Here is an 18919-nt window from a genome sequence, read left to right as displayed (position 1 = left end):
AGGTCTAGTGGTTCACAGAAGAATAAAATAAGCATCTCAGACAAATTATTCCAGCAAAACTTTTCTACCTGTGTGTATAAACAATTACATAAATTAAGAAGAATACCCTGGCAATCCCTTTTTTTCAAATTAAGTCATGAACACAAGAAAGTAAACAGTTTAGATAAGAACTCATTATTTTTCTGAGTGGCCTCTCAGGGTTTCCAAACAAATCCTCATGTTAAATGTTGAGTCCTAACTTTTAACTAATTACTGATTTAAAAAAAAAAATCTATTATTGCTACTGGCTCTAAATCTAGGTATTTTTCATTACAAATCTTACTCATCAAAGTATTCGTCTGCAAAGCTGTAAATGGGGGTCTTATAAGGTTGCATGCCAATTAATTGTAATTTCTTGAACCCAATTATATCCCTGTTGGTTATTTTGAACTTGTGACCACTATTTCTCTGTGTTGATATAATTCATTATGATGAGCTTGGATTGATGAATTCTTCTTTACATAGTCAACAATTAGGCTATGTAAAATTCACTTAATTAGCAAGTGAATTCTTGGGTTACCACATTTTAAACAGTTAATCTTAAAGTCCCAGTGAAAGATGGTGCCAAATGGAAAGGGGCCCTATTATGCTTATTGGTGTTTTCTCTTTCCTGTAGTGTGTTATAGGTTTTAGTGCATGCAAAGGCTGAAATCCCAAAGTTCCCCTCAGAGGGAGTTTCTCTCCCACACACGTTCTCCAACACATTGCACGTGATTTTCTAAGGGGCGAGGCATCTCAAAAGAGGTGCTGCAGCACAGGCAGTATGACAAAATAGACCTTTTTGAACATTAAAGCTTTTAAACATATCACTTGGCACAAAATACTAATACAAACTAAAAAGTTAGCATAAAATGATCTCTTCAAATAAAATTCCCTTAAGGCGTTCCTGAGATATCAAATTGACAAAAATGTGACAAATGACATGTCAATGGGTCCTTGGCCACATCGCCAGTGCAGAGCCTTCAAAAAGTTATACAGACAAAAACCTAATTGTATAATGGATCAAATATTGTGCAGACATGTTACTCCATCAGTCCACCAGAGAGCTATGACTACCTTTACAGAAACACTTCCTCTGTACATTTCTGTATTCCAGTCTGAGATAATGAATGTCCTGTCCCCCTGTGATTGTATTCCTTATTTGTCATCTGAATCCAACAGAAGCAGGCTGCATCAAACACATTTCCCTCCGTACAGAGACCATGAGCTCTCACCCTGGTCACAGCGGATGCCTTTGAAGCCGATGCTGCAGTAGCAGGTTCCCGTCACGTAGTCACAGGTGGCGTTGTTCATGCACTCACACAGCTGCTGGCAGCCGTACCCAAACGTCCCCGCAGGACACTCTGCACGCAGGAGCAGAGCTTTAATATGTCCTCAAATCTTACAGGTGGGGGCACACATATTACACTTATGTCCTCATGTAAAAATGTATAGCAGACGTTCATTACAAAGAGAATTCTATTCCTATTTTCACGAGGTTTCTTCTACTATCTTTACTTAGCAGTGGGTTTATGTTATTTGATATCTTGATCAGATTTCCAGAAGAACATTTAAAAATGTAAGTGGACTAAAATGTTATAGGAATTTATGCAAATATTATGTATAGATAAAATGCAAATTAGGCATTATCTTATAATATGTACTAGTTTGCAAACATTCCCGGAGCAGAAATCTGGAAACATTTGACAAAATTACATTTTTGTTTACGTTAGACTTATGGGATGTATCTTTTTTCATCACTAAATGTCAATTTTTTAAAATAATTTCCATGTTTTTTAGGTTTTGAATGACATAAGTACAAACTCCCGTTCAATAAAAAACATCAAAATATAGGTAGATAGATATATACATTTCCAACCGAAAGTCAATATATTTTTTGTATTACAGGTTTTCGGAGAATGTACATTTAAATATGCAAATTATTTAATGCTAATTTTATTTAATGCGAATTTTAGTGGACGTTTAAAAAATCTACAGACGCAAACAGACACAGTTAGTGAAATAAACACCAAAATTGGTTTTTTGGATGTTTTCTATCAACTTTTCCGGGAGCAAAATAGATCTTGAGACTGACCAGTACATGGAAAACGTTTGTTTTGCCTCCCCTTAGAAGATATAATTGTTTATTCCATTAAAATGATTTGAAAGGCCAAAGTCTAATCAGAACAGACAGATCACCAATGCCAAACAGCATTTTATTATTGCATTTATGGAAAGATGATGGAATGACTGCACCTCTGGTCTTCCTTTAACAACAATAAGGATGTGCCGTCACTCACTGAGCTCACAGCTCTGTCCTATGAAGCCGGTCCTGCAGGAGCACTGTCCGCTGATGTGCTCGCAGTCCGCCCCGTTCTGACAGCGGCACACTTCAGCACACTGTGAGCCGTAGAAACCTGCAGAACAGCCTGGAGAGGAACACACAACAACAGCAGGTCTTATGGTGATCAGTGCATCAGGTGTCAAATAGAGGAAACGATCCACCTATCACCATCAGCTGGGAGATGATCCATGAATCTGGAGAGCATCTTTTCTGTGAATGGATAATCTGTTCCGTCACAATGGATCATCTCTGCAGTTATGAACCAACCCAGTCTGCAACTACTGAAGAAACCCAAGTGGTTGTTTGTCTTTGTGATGCAAAACAATCACTAAAGCAGAGTTAGTCAAGGAGCGTGATGTTCACACAGGTTTTAAACAAACTAACAAATGTGGAGGAAAAAATAATGCACATTTTAAAAATGTTAACCATGTCATCTATAGGAAACAGTGAGTTCCAGGCTTAGTTTTGACGCTTTATACTTATAAATACTTTCTTCTTCTTTTTTCCAATTCAATGGTTTAACAAATACTTACATGATAGCATACATTTGGTTGATTTATTTTCAGATGTTTAGATAGGGTAGCATAACATTAAATCAAAACTGGGTATAATTACAGATATAACAACCATCTCCACAAAGTGTCCAGAAAAAAGTGAAACATTTAAAAGTGTGAACCAAATGAATTGGACATAAAGTCTAAGTGAAAGCAACCTAAGGAATCTTGACCCGACTTCATGACGTCTTGGCATTTAATGTATGTATGATACATCAAATTATGACTTTTCGGTGGCACTGAACTACTGAAGTAAAGAAGGAAGTAGGGATAGAAGGAGAGAATGAAGGACTTTAAGGAGCAGTAGGAAGAAATGTCTTCAGGCATGTCGTTTTTTCAAACTGCCACCAGATGGAGGTGCAGGTTTGAGATGCTCAAAGCGGGGGCCCTCTGTGACTACACTGCATGAGGTGGAGGTGCGAGAGGATATTAGCTTAGGACGTTTGCTAATGAAGTGAAATGACATGGAAGTACCTGGGTGTTAGCCTTGATAAGTGCTGTTCAAATTCTCTAGGTGATAGGATGATTATCTACTTAGCATTGGATACTTTGGATGATCCTTGACGAAAGGAAAGAAGATAATGCTGCCCCATAATTCCTTGCATTCAAAGTGACGCACCACTTGGCCGTTGACTTAAAAAAAAAGAGATTGTGACCCAAAAACACAGATCAGGTAAGTTACATTCCTTATTAACAATTTGTTCAACTTATGCCATATCTATTCAAAGTGCTCAAACCAAACCAAATGCGAACTTTGAACGATACACTGAATATTGTTGCTAAACGATCAAATAAAGTCAACATTTCAGTGTTTCCTGAGTTGAGTGGTCTTTCTTGGACTTGTTTAATGTTGGAATGGTGCACGGTAGTATATGCCTAGCCCTTGCAAGTAATGTTTATATTGCATAAAGTATAATTATTTTAAATAGTTTTGTATTGGGATTCATGAGATTAATGTGGCTTGAGCGAGAGCGCTAGCAGCCATTTACTTTAATTTCCCTTTTTTAAATTTGAATTCAAACCATGGTAATGAAGTAGTATATTTTTTACTGTTGTCCACGTTTATAAAGACCGCATAAAACAACATGATAAGAACGCACTGGGGAAAGTATCTGCAGTATATGCGCTTTTAATAGTCCATTTAGGGAAAATGTTCCCAAAGCAGATGCACAGCAATAACATCTGCTGGTGCATCATAATTACAGCGCCTAATTTAAGTGCAGTTTTTTTTTTTTTAGTACAGAAGTTGTCTTTTTCTAAGTCTTGGTGAATTCTCCTTCACATTTTTCCTTAACTCCATGATGGTTTTCACTGAGGTTTAGGAAAAGTGGTAAGGAGAAGACACTGTTTCCCTTATTTAATGTGTGTGTGTGTGTGTTTAACGCACGCTGAGTACAGAAGAGTCCCGTCCATCCAGGGCTGCAGTTACACTCCCCATCAGTGGCGCTGCACTGGGCTCCGTTGTGACAGTTGCATGTGTGGATGCAGTCGGGACCCCATGAGCCCTGAGAACACGCTGCCAAAAACACACACAAAGTGAGAAAAATCAAAAAGGGAAGATGAACAAACGCCCACGCACTCCATTTAACTGTCTCCCTCTGTAACAGTCATCAGAACGGGCAGTGCCTTCATTAGCTTCACAAGTGATTGGGTGATTGTGGCAGCTTTGCTCAATGCAAGATGGATAATTAATGTCAGAGCCAATGGAGTAATTGCCTTGGGTTATTTTTCTCCAGTTGTCTCTCTTTGGTTCGTGATCAACTGAAGTGGTCGATAAATGCTGAGGTGAGAAGGAGAAGAGAGTGAGTGTGAAAGAGGAAGGGAGATTATTTGTAGTGTCTCACGTTTGGCGCAGTCCTCGCCGATCCAGCCCGGGTAGCACTGACAGGAGCCTTCGATGGGATTACACGTGCCGTTGTTGGTGCACAAACACGTCCCTGCACAGGCTTTACCGTACTTCCCACTGGGACACACTGCAGGCAGGGAGACACACACAATCCTATAGAGTGAGTCATAATGACCAGGAGCCTCATTAATAAACGTTGCGTACGCTCAAAAGATGGCGTACGCCAGTTTTAAGCAATCTTTGCGATTTATAAAAAACTAACATGACAGGAAAATGTGCGGTCCTCCTTGCACACTCTGACACATCAGTACGCGGTACGCACAAAAACGGGAGGGACGAGAAACTGCGACACCGTTGGCAGAAGGAAGAATGGAAAGAAATATGTGGAAATAATACCATAAATAAAATGTTACCTCTCATTACCTGTACAAGAGAGCTATCAAGGTGTTTGACAGAAAGCCACATTCATACCACCACTGTACCATCCTTGAAAAACACAATTTCTTGAGTTTTGACAATTTAAAGTCTTTTAAAAGTATGTGTTTTTTTTATAAATGTTTACATGGACTGGCCCCCCCTCCCTTAGGGGAGTTCATCCAAAAAAAACACACTGGATGCAGCACTAGGTCAGAAACCAGAGGAGACTGTGAAGTCCACTGTAGACGGACCACTTTTGGACAAAATGTCCTCTCCATTAAAGGCAGCTCATTGTGGAATAGCCTCCCAACTGAGATACAGGATTGTCCCACTCTCAATAGATTTAAAGGTCAACTCAAAGAATGGTTGAGAAACAAACAGACGTGCAATCACCGCTAAATGCACTTTAACACAGGGGTTTCTCCTCTTGCACTTGTAGCTCTTATCTTCTCGTGCACTTTATATGTCGTAGTTGCTACATTGTACTGCCATGTGGTAAATGCTTTTATGCTGCTCATGCTCTTTCTGCATATCATGTATTTTGTTTTTGCTATGTTTGTAAAATGTAATTTTCTTAAATGTTTTATGTGAGGGACTGCGGATGGAAATTGGCTCAAAGCTAAATCTGGCACTGTTACGCTTGATACATTTGAATGTTTTAAGTGTTCATTACTGTGCATTGTCCCTGCCAAATAAACTATTAAATGAAAATGAAATTAAATGTATCATATATGAAGAATTAATTTTCACAAATTGATTCAAGCCAATCTTAAAATGATTTAGCAAATGCCTGTTTGAGACTCCTCAGTGCACAAAAACATAACTTGGATAAATAAATAAATACGAAAATGTTATTGATCACCCCTCGAATATGTTCTCTTGTTAAGAAATGTATTCTCATAAATGATGCGGTAAACAGAAGGATATAATTACTTTAAACTGACACCGTTTTGCATTTCTATAGGTTGTAGAGCATGGTTTTATATACTGTCATGTTTAATCATGTTTTATGCCGTTTGCCAATAGCCTACTTGATAAGTCGCTCGTAAAACATAGGAGGTATGGAAACTAAGAACACCATATGTGGTAAATTGTACAGATAATATAACACAACACATTAGTTTTATTTCCTTTAACTGGTGGATATAGAGTTGCTGCGGGGGGGTTGAGACGCACAGGCTGCAGTGGAGACGCTGCGCACAGCTGATCAACAGCTGGAACACAAACCACCAAATACAAAAAAATATCCAGTCGTCATGACTCCACTCCGGAGGGGTTCCCCGATCATTTCTTACAGTTTCTCATCAAGGGGGGGTCTCCTGTCCCCAGTACAAATACAATGCCTGAGGAAGGCTATGTGTATTTTTTTTGTCATTAAACTTTTTCGGACGACTTATTTATTTATTTTGGTGACGATCCGGCCTCCATGCTGCTACTCTGGTTCAAACTGCATCAACCAAACAATATGATTTATCTCCACCTCCCCAAAATAACCAAAATCTGACATGGTGTGAGATGTTTTTTTTAGCTGTTCTGTCATCATTTCCTGCTATTTTCTTCATAAAGTCAGCCAAAATGAATGAATGGGCGTTTCTTTGACTATTTACAGGCAAATATGGGCGTTACGTGAAGCCCGCAAAAGCTGCACCGCATTTGTGATTTGATTGTGATTCATAAAGGGCAACCAGCGTAGGACGTGTGTGCGCAGTGTTTTATATATCGGAATATTTTTGTGCATATTTATTTGCTTTGTCCTACGTGAGCCACCTTCCCAAATGAATCCTACGCAAAGTTTTATAAATGAGGCCCCAGGCTGATTTGGTGGAAGAAGTCGTCAGATATTTTACTTCTGTAACGAAGCTTTACCTTATTGTAAAGATTATTTGAGACACGTAAAAGAAATACAACAAACCTTACGTAAAAGTAGAAAAAACATTAGCATCAACATGTACTTGAAACACACAAAAAAGTACTCGTTATGCAGAACGGCCTTTTTCTGAATTATATATTGTATATCATATCATTGGATTATAATGTTGCAGCTGGTAAAGTTTAAAACATATTTCTTTTTACTATGTTTACTGCAGGATAGCTTGTGATTTCCCCCCAAGTATCAATCAAGTTGTATCGTACCTATAATGATGCATCATAATTGTTTTCTTATTATTATGTTTATTTCCTTATATTTCTTATTACTGTATAGGTCTGAATCTACAAAGCTATTTAAGTTTTATAACAAATATAGTTTAGTAAAAAGTAAAATGTTTCTCTATGAAATGTAGTGGAGTAGAAGAATAAGGTATCAGAAAGTGTTCCCCTACTCATCAAATTGTACATTACAGTCATTACGTGGGTAGATGTACTGGGTTACTTACAGTAACTCTGTATAATACAATGTTGTCAGCACAAAAATGAAATTACACTAGCGGCCATGTTCTAATATTTCCTGACAAGTATGCCACATAAGACTTTCTTGTTGTGATAAATAGTGAATTATGTAGATTTGCTAAAAGGAAATTCATGATTTTGATTAAAAATAATATGTCATCTGAAAGAGCAATACCATCAGTCAGCCTGACACATTATAAACTGATTCATTATTAATTGTCAATGTCAAAAATAGTGGAATGAGGATGGAAAGTGAAGAAGTGGAACTTGAATAAACAAATCCACAGCCATGCTAACATTGCTCTGCATTGCTGTACTTGAGCTACATGCTAACTCCTGATAGCATGCTGAGATACAGGTTTTTAGCAGATATAATGCTAAAATGGCCCCCATTAAAGTATACATATTGACATGCTTGCTTATTTGCAATGAACCCAAAGTACTGAACCAAAGTATATGTTGGGCGGCAGTAGTTCAGTCTGTAGGGACTTGGACTTTGAACCAAAGGGTCGCCGGTTCACTTCTTCTTCTACATCTATCTTCCTTTTTGAGGGGTAGCATGCTAAAATGGAGATTTTTAGCATATAAAATGCTAACATGTATCTATATTGTAACACAAGTATATATAATAACACGATAGCTTCATTAGTCATTCGTTTGACAGGTTCAGTTGTAAATCAATATATTGGTAAAATGAACAACAATTATTTAAATTCATCCTGAGTGAAAACATTTGTGTATGAAATTTGAACTGCAATACATCCATCATATTTCACCAAATACACACAACTAGATCTCATGGTGTAGCTATAGGAAAATTCAGAGGATCATCAAAGTCATTAGGATTCAACCTCTGAGGAACATGAATGTGTATACGCAAATAATGGCTTGGTGTAAATCATTATTACATTACAGGCATCATTAGGTTACTCTCTTTCGTGGTGGTGGGTAGAGCTTTGACATGTTGATCCGAGAAGGGAATTTAAAAGACTTATGTGTTTTACTACTACTCCTACTCCCCCTACTCCCCCTACTACTACTACTACTACTACTACTACTACTACTACTACTACTACCACTACTACTACTACTACTACACATTTTATTTATCTCTGCATATCTTATATTCATGTTATTTATTTTGTATCATATTCCACAACACCCCAACAAAGAAGGTGATTAGTATCAGTTGAACAGCACTAATCTCACTCTAGCCATCTCGATTAATTGCACAAGGGATTACTACAACATTAAAAATTGTGATGATTCAATTATTTTACATTTTCATAAAATATATGAAATATTTCAATTTGTATTTGTCAAACTCTCATAAAGTGGGGGAGGGACAAAACAAATAAAATATGGAACATATTAAAACAGAAACTGTACAGAATTGAAGGGAAAATAGGATTCAACGGAATGTCTCTTTTCAGAAGTTCCACACTCATTCAACAGGAAGCATTAATAACTGACCTTCTCTTACAATGAGAAATGTGTGTTTTCAATTCGCTGCCTGATTGCAAATTGCTTTGAAACATACGTCCTTATACTAAACAGTCTTAATTTAATCATCTCTGCTGATTGTTTCTAATGTGATAAGCGTCTCTGCAGAAAATAGTACAAGGTCGAGAAACATGTTATCATGCCACGTGCATAAAAAGAAGCTGGAGGAAGATTGTTTTATAGTTAATCATTTTAGGGAATGCACATCCTGGATGCTTAAGGATGTAATAATTCAACTTTATTTTATATTCAGATCTCTAAATGACGTTAGCGTGAGGCAAACTTGGTCATTTGTCAGCCTGCTCTGGGGTTTTTGGAAAATTGCCAATTAAAATGAGAGAACATACTCCCACTACTTAATGTTATACATCAATGTAGACTTTGGGTTTAACTTACATTTGTAAGTTTATTAAATTAAAGTACATTTTATTAGCATATATATATATATATATATATATATATATATATATATATATATATATATACATATAAGCTCCCAGGTGTTATTCTGAGGGAAGGAGAGAAAGAGGCTTTGGAACTATCATGTGAAATGTTCAACATTCTTAAAATGTTAAAATATGAAGTGCTGGTGTTTAACCTGACGTAACCTCCTAACACTAAACATTTAAATGTTTAATGAGTATTTGCATAATTAGGACAAAAATAAAGATGCAGCACATGCTTTGGTAATCTTCATTAAACACTAAAGACGCATTACAATTTCCTGAATGTGTGCTACTTCCTCATGTTAATATTTAGTTAAGATCAATTATACATACATGAGCTATATAGATATTCATGATATTACATTTCTGTTCTTCGCTCATTTGCATTTTACTACAATTTCTACCTGTTACACATAATATATAGACTTTATTAACAGGTTCTCGTGTCTATGTTTATGATAGCCATTAGCGAGCCATGGATATTTTTTTTGCTGGAATAATAAAACCCAGGAGGGAATTCTTTACCCGGAAATATCAGAGCAATAAAGATCACTATGAAAGCTTTAATGATGTCCCTAAACTTATGTAACAGTACCCAATGTATGACTAGTGTCTGTAAAGTTTGGATCAAAGGAATAAACGTACATATACGCACATGAATAAAACCAAGTTTAGCTAAAATAATTAGCAGGAGAGGGACCGTTCGGCGGATCCCTGATGAGCTTCTGTTCACTGAGCACACAATTAGCTTCAGTTTCTGGTGATGTCATCAAGTGTGGACAAAACGTTGGTCCAAAGCTAAATATTTTTGACAACTTTTGGAGAGATGTATACGTTCAATTGGTGCAAAAGTTATATAGAATAATTGTTAGTTTAAAGATCAAATTAATTAAATCGAAGACCGTAAGCAAAAACTTAGTTAAAGTAACATGGTGAGTTCTGGATAATATTGCCTATAGAAAGTTGTGAAAACAAGATAAAGACAAAAATGAAGACGAATGGTGAGTCGGAACAGCAGTTCAGTCAATACAAATGACTCATTATCATAAAAACACTTCAAAAGGACTCTGTGTTGAAAAAAAGTAAGAAATTGATTTCAATAAAAAGATCTTGAAGAGCTACAAGCTAGGGGAGCTAATGAGCTGAGAAGGTTTCCGCTAAAGTGAAATGATTTCACGGCATTCATGTGTGCAGCAGGAAGTCAGTCAGCTCAGGCAAAACTGTAATGTAATAACTTTAAAGACTGTAATGCACCCAAAACACGGAAGCCTTTCGAAGCCCGAAAATTGTTTTCAGCGTATGTGCTTGGTAATCTGCTTTTGTTAGAACCAATGGAGCGCCATCATGGAGCATGGTCCACAGGTCTCTAAATAACTTCACAGCTGGTCCAAGTCTTGCATCAAATGATTCTGACAGCGTTAGACAGATGGCCAGTGCCAAGCTTTAAATGTTTTAAATGTTTAAATGTTTTACTCTACAGGTGGTAAAGATCGAGGAAGAAAGCCATCAATCAATCATCCATCAACTTTAAAATCCAATGTGCTATGGCCATTACAGCATGATGTGTCGCTGCACTTATTACAGAATATGTGGCAGTGAGTGCATATCTGACATACAGGTAATGGTTCTATATAATAAATCTCCATCAGCCTACAGTTATAGCATTGAAGCAGCATTGTGTTTGATTTTTTACACTGTATTCAAAGATGTTGTATTCGGAGGCACCTTGCTTTGGCCAAGAAACAACCTTCTAGTATGATTTCTTTAGATAGAATTTGCACCTTAATATTGATTGAAAAACCATTAAACTAATACAATATTTCTCAAGGAGTATAGAAGGAGGACATTATATTCAAATAGAATAAACTAACAACACCGAACCATATGTCAAATATAATTTACAGATAAGGAAGTGTTCATGGTTTGAACGGGTACCATTAATAAGGGTTATATGCAGATATGAAGCCATTATTTCATGTGGTTTAGGGTAAAATATATTGTGTGTTTCATTGCTGCTGTTATAGCCACCGAAGAAGTAGGTTTTTGAAAAATAAATCTGATAATGGGAGAGAAACTTCCTCTGGAGGGAACTTTGGGATTTTAGCCTTTGGAGACCATTCACATGCACAAAAACACCAGGAAAGGGAAACCCCAAAAAGCACAAGAGGGCCTCTTTAAGGTTTATGTTGGTGGTTCGGATGAGACAGAGAACAATGTATTGTTCTTATGAGGATATATCTTTTATACAAAAGTTACAATTTGGACAGTTTCCACTTAAAAAAGAAATGTGATCTCTTGATTAAAGCAGAGAAAACCCATTTTGTCTCATTTCACTCCAGTCAATAACATCATTAGCTGGTACCAAAGTCTCTCACACGTCTAGAGGACAGGGATGGAGCAGGACTGGCTCTTAAGGCGGTTAGAAGCCCCTGCGCCAGACGTCTGATTTATCAAGGCTCGCCCAGTTATCTATGGGCCTGCTCAAAAATTCATTGGCCAGCAGAATGGCTAATGTAGGACAGGGCAGGACTAAGGCCGTCTTCATGTTTAATGATGATGAATATTTCACAGCATACTACTGCACCGCCTCTATTTAAAATTCGACTTGGCAACGGATCCTGGGCCAACTGCCTTCGTAGGAGAATTAACACCTGGTTAACCTGCGTGAGCCGAAGCATACTGAAATAATGATGTACAGGAGGAGCCGACAAAAAGATTATTCCGATAAAAGTAAGAGGTGCAAGAAGTTGTTCAAAGGGGGACAAAGAATGAGCTAAACGGTTTCGATTTCTCTTTCATTACTTACTCTTCTAATCAAACGCAGACATTCAAGGGCTTTGCTTTGTGTGCAAGGCTTTAAAACTAGCCTAAAGTTAATAAGAGATTCAAGCGTTTTACTAAAAAAATAGGTTGTTTGAATGGGGATATCAAGAATCTGAAACAGTATAGCAGCTGTTTTCTGTCTGGTTCCAAAAAACCAACGAAACTATACGAAACAGCGTCAAATGAAGTTAAATCTAGCAGCAACTTCCTGGGAATTCTATTGACTCAAGAACCAAATGATAATAATATCTGTATGGAGCATATGCTGACACACAGCATGAAACCATCTGACATGCTTATTCCATGCATTGTGTGTGATGGGTCTAAATATACACTGGCCACAATCTGTCAAATCCTTTGTCAATTTGTTTTGGGTGGAAGTGTCTCACAGTCTTTTGGGGTTGGAGACTACAAATAGAATTGTTACATTACAGCAAAAAGTTAGAGGTTTAAAGATTCGGGCATCTATCAGCAAAGGATACCATTATTAAAGACGCTATCAGAAGTGCATTCTGGGAAATGTAAGATTGATTGTTTTTGGAGCTTGACCAGAACAGGGCATCTCTGACTCTTATGTTCTTATACTCTGTCACTCACACAGACCCACACAGCAATCTAAGAGGCTTATCACATTTGACATTGTTTGAGATGGGTCTAAAAATACGGTGGCAACAGTCGGTCAAATACTTTGGGTACATTTTGATGTGGGTGGAAGTGTGTCACAGTGGTGTTGTACCAATGCTTTAAACCCTTTTAATAACCAGTCCATACAGGGTGCAGGGTTCTTTAGACAAACAAACAAGGGATTTCCTATTTCCTATAATGAAAGACACTATCAGAATTGCATTCTGGGAAATGTAGTTTTTAGAGTTTTTGAAGCTTGGCCTAAACCAGAATGAAGGATATCTTAGCCAGCTTTTCTTTATAATAATCTTCCTCTCAAAAACCCACACAATTATTAAAGTTCCATACTAAACTAAACAGGGAGGGCATGAGACGCTGCAAATGGTCTCAGACGGATTTGAACCCGGGTCCTCTGCATGGGGACCAAGCAGAGGTATATGGGCTGCTAACTGTAACAAGAGAGCTGCACGACTGCCCATATCGTGCACATTTTTATTACAAATATGTAACTATTTTCAGTCAATCAAGGTTAATTCTATCATTTTTTGTATTAATGAGGAGTGAAAAACATCCTCTTTCTAATTGCATGAATACAACAATGTAACAGGTGCAGGACTTTTACATACAAATGAAAGATTGTTACATTTAAGCCCTGGCCATGATGATGCTGAGCAACAAAGCCTATTGCCGTCAGGGAAAGCTTTCTGTGTTTTGCAGAACATTAAATATTTGTTGTCTGGTGTCTGTGGTGCATGGGTGCCTCCAGGTGAGCTCACTGCATCTCCCCCGCTCTTTTCAAGAATTCCAGTGAAATGTTCTTTTACTTTAATACTTCCTCTGATCGCTTTGTTTTTATCTGAATCATCCACTTCAGAAAAATAGCGTTAGCCGTTCTCCTATCTGCTGCTCTTTATTACGATCTCTCCTGTAGAGTGATTTCTCACACTGCCAGAGGGCGAGAGGACATAAGCTCTGTACTCCAGCTTTAAACAGACACAGGGTAATCTTTGTTGGGATGATACACAAATGTAAAACTAGACTGACCTTGATTACAGAGGGAGCCGAAGAAGCCAGAGAGACATTCACAGTGGCCGGTGACATGGTGGCACGCCCCGTCGCTATGGATACACTGAGGACACGACTGACTGCAACGATGTCCGTAGAAACCAGGGGAACAGGCTGCAGGAAAACACACACACCACTGTTACAAAGATGTCTATGTATGTGTGTGAGAGAAAAGTCAATTCCAGAGTGTAAAGAGAACTTCTGATTAGTTCGCTGATTAGTTCTTTGGTCATTTTATATATTGATTTCATGCTCCACCTAGTCTCAATTTAAACTAAATCCCACATATGTGAAAGCTTATTACTGTCCACCATATCTGTATATTTGTGTGTGCGTGCGTGCGTGCGTGCGTGCGTGCGTGTGTGCGTGTGTGTGTGTGTGTGTGTGTGTGTGTGTGTGTGTGTGTGTGTGTGTGTGTGTGTGTGTGTGTGTGAAAACATGGCTGCTGTCTCCTCTCCGCTGTCAACCTGTTGGCAGAGTTAGCTTTTCTTTGTTTTCACTTCTGCCGTGTATCCTCCTGAGGCCTTTAATTTGTTTTAATTGATGTTACTCTAAGTGGTCAGACAAGCCGGTGCAGGTTGGTCCACCGCCTCCCTCACACTACAGGATTTTCCTAATTAAGATAATTGCCTAAACTGTGAACCCAGAGCCCTTACAAGTATCTATCTGATGCAGAGAGAGGCTGATGAGAAACTGGTGTGTGTTGTGTACGTATCAGCAGAACAGCTCACTGCTAGCAACATCAACAGGTAGGCTCTATTTTAAGCAGATTCTACAATCGTTGATTTATGGTCCCCGAATCCTTCAGATTTAACATAAACCCTTTTTAGACCTGAGGTTCGTTTCTCACTAGGCTCTTGCTGGTTGCTGAAAAAACACGGTGACTTATCTGAAAACAAAGAATTTCTACTGCATTATCCACCCATAAAATATTATAAATAACATGGAGATGGGAAATATGCTAGAAGATTGCAGGATGTTTTGCTTGTTATACCATGGGTTTTGTTAGAACAAAATGCAGCTGGTAGCAAACCATAGCATTGTCTTTCTGAGGAGCACATGAATGCACCATTGTCCTTTTTTGTCAATTTCTGTTTAATTTGTGATAAATTCAGTCGATCGAAATGCAAAAATTAAATAATAGTTTTCTTTATGTTAATGTTTATGTTTTCTTTAGGTCAAGGACGTGACCAACCTAAATGTTTTCCATTCAATCTTTGCTAATAAAAAAGAATGAAGAGAGATAAACATTTCTCAAAGAGATTCTTAATGTTGAAGCTTAATGATTACAGTTTTTTTTAAAGCATGTTTGTTAGTTACAACTGTTTTTAGGTACTTTATTAACCAATTTGGGAGGATTTCTCGCTTTTTTCTAAAACATTTTATTTCTCAGCTGTTAATCATTTGGCTGCAATTGGTGGTTGTATTGCAGATTAGGATCTTGCAATATAAAAAGAGGGTTTGTGAGCACTATCGGCACTATGAAACACATTTTCACGTTGGTTTTTTGTTTTGTTCTAGTGAACGTTTGGGTCATGTGATAAACAATCCTGCCACTGGCTCTATTCTTTTTCAATGACCTACAGACGGTGATAACGTAACAACATACAAGCAACAACCCATCATTAAAGGCGAGATAAAGAAGAGTGCAAGCGAGAAAAAATTAATGTTAACAATTTAGGCTTCAAACTTTTACAAATCATAAACGTTTGACATCTGAGACTTTGGCAGATACTGGAAACATAATCACATTTCAATACAAAAGGAGCATCTGCAATTTTTACTTAATAACCGTCAAGCTTTTGATCATAAGACGCCCTTTAACCAAATTCCCTGTCAGATGGGACCATTAGTATGACATTTAATTGAGCAGGAATATCTAAAAAGTGTAGAAGCTTCAAACTCTGGAAAATGCTTTTTTCAGCTCAGTGACACATTACATTTTAGTGTTTAAGATTTCTCTACCTGTAATTGAGCATATCATATTCTAATGACTCTAATAAAGGGAAATGATTACTTCATCATTTTGTCGGTTTTCCTTATTGATGAACATGAGGCGGGTATAGTCTGACAGGCGCCCTTCTTCACAGACTTTAATGTGAAAAATGTATTTAAATACTAGTTTATTTTTTTAAGCTCTCTTAAGGATTTACATTTTCCAACTGTAGTATAGTTGTTTATGTTGTTTTTTCACTTTCACAAGTCCCTCCTCCACTGTCCAGCAACTACGATAGTGAAAGCCCAGTATATGTGGGGGAAATGAGAGTGTCCAAAATGTCTCTTACCCCTTCTGCAGTTGGTGCCACGGTAGCCCGGAGCGCACACACAGGTGCCGTCCTCCGGGGAGCAGGAGCCTCCGTTCTCACAGGTGCAGCTGTAGGAGCAGTTTGGCCCCCAGCGTCTCTCCTCACAAACACTGTCGCAATGGACACCTGCAGAAAACACACACACACACACCCACACCCACGCCCACACCCACGCCCACGCCCACCCACGCCCACGCCCACACACACACACACACACACACACACACACACACACACACACACACACACACACACACACAGTTTTAGTCTATCGTGAAGCTTAGTGAAGTCAAACTGATTCCCCCCACGCTGCTCACAAACCTTCATATTTGTACTTGAAGGAAAGAGTGTGAAGGAGACATACGGAGAAGACAGACGTGACAGATCAGAGACGCAAAGAGACAAGTCCTTTGAAGTCCCTGTTGAAGGATACAGCTGGTGGTATTCACATGAGAAGAATAAAAAGACTAAAACCAAAATTGAAAATACTAGCAAGTATTGTGCTTGAATCAAAGAATGAATATCTTATTCCTCTGTGCCACAGATCTCCATTGTTGGGTGCAAGTTGCTTTTATTATATTTTGGATATTCCCTTTGTGTCTGAGGCAAGTGGCAGACAAATACAACCACAACAAACACATTATTTATTTCGTTTGGGTAAAGTTTTATAAAAACTACAATGTCAGCTGTTTAGGGTATAAATGAGCCTTTGTAAACACAACCTATATATCTGTGAGGTGTTTTTAAAGACAAACGTCTTCAGTTGGAACCAATGGCCTTTGGGATGCAACCACAGACCGGAAATATTGAGAGTTGACTAAACACATTATTGGTTTTGGCTGTTTTCATTAGATTGACTGTAGGAAATATAAATACATTTATTTTTTAAACAAACAGATATAAATCCTCCAAGGAAATAACGTAAAGCACTGGCAGTTATTCAGGGATCTTTGAATTAATCTATTAGTTACTTTATATTGTGCTTATCTGAGTAATTATTCAATTAAATGCCAGAATATTGGATACAATTAGCATGTGGTGATGCATTGGTTGTGTGTGCTATCATGCTAAACTTAGAAGGCAAGCTCCAAACCTTTAGTTTAATTTTTTTTTTAATAAAGAGTAATGGAATTATATGAGGTATGGAGAGCCAAAACAGTGGTTATGTAGTTGATCAAGTGTAAGCTAAGTGCAGTTAAGTTTAACTTTACTTATTTGATTATTAAAGTCCGGATAGGCCTATGTTCAGGAGGAGGTTTAGTGGCTCAAAATGTAGCTATACATTTTGTTAGCGCTGTATGTAAACATAGTAAACATTGCTTGGTTTTTCATTATAAGCATGTTAGCATGTTGACATTAGCATTTAACTCAAAGCATGACAGCTAACATAGCTGCTAGCATGGCTCTAAACTCTTAAGGCACATACATGAAGTGAGTATGAAAAGGGTTAGCTAAGTAAAGTTGAGATCCCTTTAACTTCAGAATTAAATAATTATAGTCCAGATAGGAGGAGGTTCAGTTGCTCAGGATTTAGCTTTACATTATGTTAGCACTGTCACATGGATTTTTGGTAGCTTGTTTTTTTCCAGAGACATACATCTTTTACACATCTTTCGATCCTGGGAAAGGGATCTCTCTTCTGTTGCTCTTCCTTAAGGTTCTTTCATTTAATTATCTGTTGAAGGTGTTTTTGCACAGATGGTGTGGTATGGTTTACAGATTGTAAAGCCACATGAGACAAATGTGCGTTTGTTATATTGAGTATATAGATACAATTGGCTTCACTTGATATATACGTTTTCATTAACAAACATTTTAGCCAAAAACCTTAATTCCACAATATCTGCGCAGGACTTTTTGCCTTTTAATCATTTGCTGAAGTGTCTCCTTCTTTCATCAGTCTTGCATGTGTGTGTGTGCGTGTCCTGAGAGGCAGCAGTCTGTCTACACAAAAGCAGGCTTGCAGAAAGGATCAGAGCCCTCGGTGCTCACCGGGGACAGTCTGGAGACTGCTGCGCCCGAGAGACTCACATTACATTCATTCTTGGTAACACTCAACCACACACACACACAGGAATACGCTCAACACCACATCTAAATAAAGAAAAACAGACAGACAGAGTAAGAATAGTGTATGTGCAAATACAGTACAACACCCTCCTCCTCTCTGCAGACTGGCATCTCTGCAGCTCATTAGAAACTTCCTTTGACATAGAATATGAGAGAATATGAGAGTGAGGCACAGGAAGCCATTATAACTCAATTAATAAACTACCTCTGAGCCACAAAGTGGGTGAAAGTCTGGAGCTGTATGCGTTGAAGTTAAAACAAAGGAAGGTGGAGGATGGGAAGCAGAAGAAGGCCAAATGTTAATACCTAGTATTCAAGAGGCAGCAGCACTGAAATGCTTTTTTAAATTCTGCCTTGACATATAAAACATAACAATTCAGGTCATAACACTCGGTGTAAAGGAAAGACACAGTCCAAAACAAATAAAGACACACACTTAAAAGTGACTGTGCTTGGGTATAACGTTGGGTTACTGCAAGTGTATGCACCTACTAGTTATACTATCTTGTGTCCCT

At 37.9% G+C, this 18919-nt stretch overlaps 1 protein-coding gene across 7 annotated transcripts in view; it reads right to left on the bottom strand.

Annotated features, from left to right (window-relative positions):
• The window catches only part of LOC307030159 (multiple epidermal growth factor-like domains protein 11), a 148254-nt gene that overhangs the window by 9498 nt on the left and 119837 nt on the right, over positions 1-18919 (bottom strand). For all 7 annotated transcript variants that reach the window (XR_013805562.1, XM_079666424.1, XM_079666423.1 and 4 more), the window contains 6 exons: positions 16314-16460; positions 14008-14142; positions 4761-4889; positions 4304-4432; positions 2319-2447; positions 1254-1382 (listed from right to left, as the gene is read on the bottom strand). Coding sequence is in view for 6 of the 7 variants with exons in the window: in XM_079666424.1 (XP_079522550.1) it covers positions 1254-1382; positions 2319-2447; positions 4304-4432; positions 4761-4889; positions 14008-14142; positions 16314-16460 (798 nt within the window). In the remaining variant the exon portion in view is untranslated. The remainder of the gene's footprint in view (positions 1-1253; positions 1383-2318; positions 2448-4303; positions 4433-4760; positions 4890-14007; positions 14143-16313; positions 16461-18919) is intronic.

Source organism: Notothenia rossii (assembly GCF_949606895.1).
Source record: "Notothenia rossii genome assembly, chromosome: 2".
Classification (NCBI taxonomy): Eukaryota; Metazoa; Chordata; class Actinopteri; order Perciformes; family Nototheniidae; genus Notothenia; species Notothenia rossii.
This window is presented reverse-complemented; position numbering and strand designations above follow the sequence as displayed.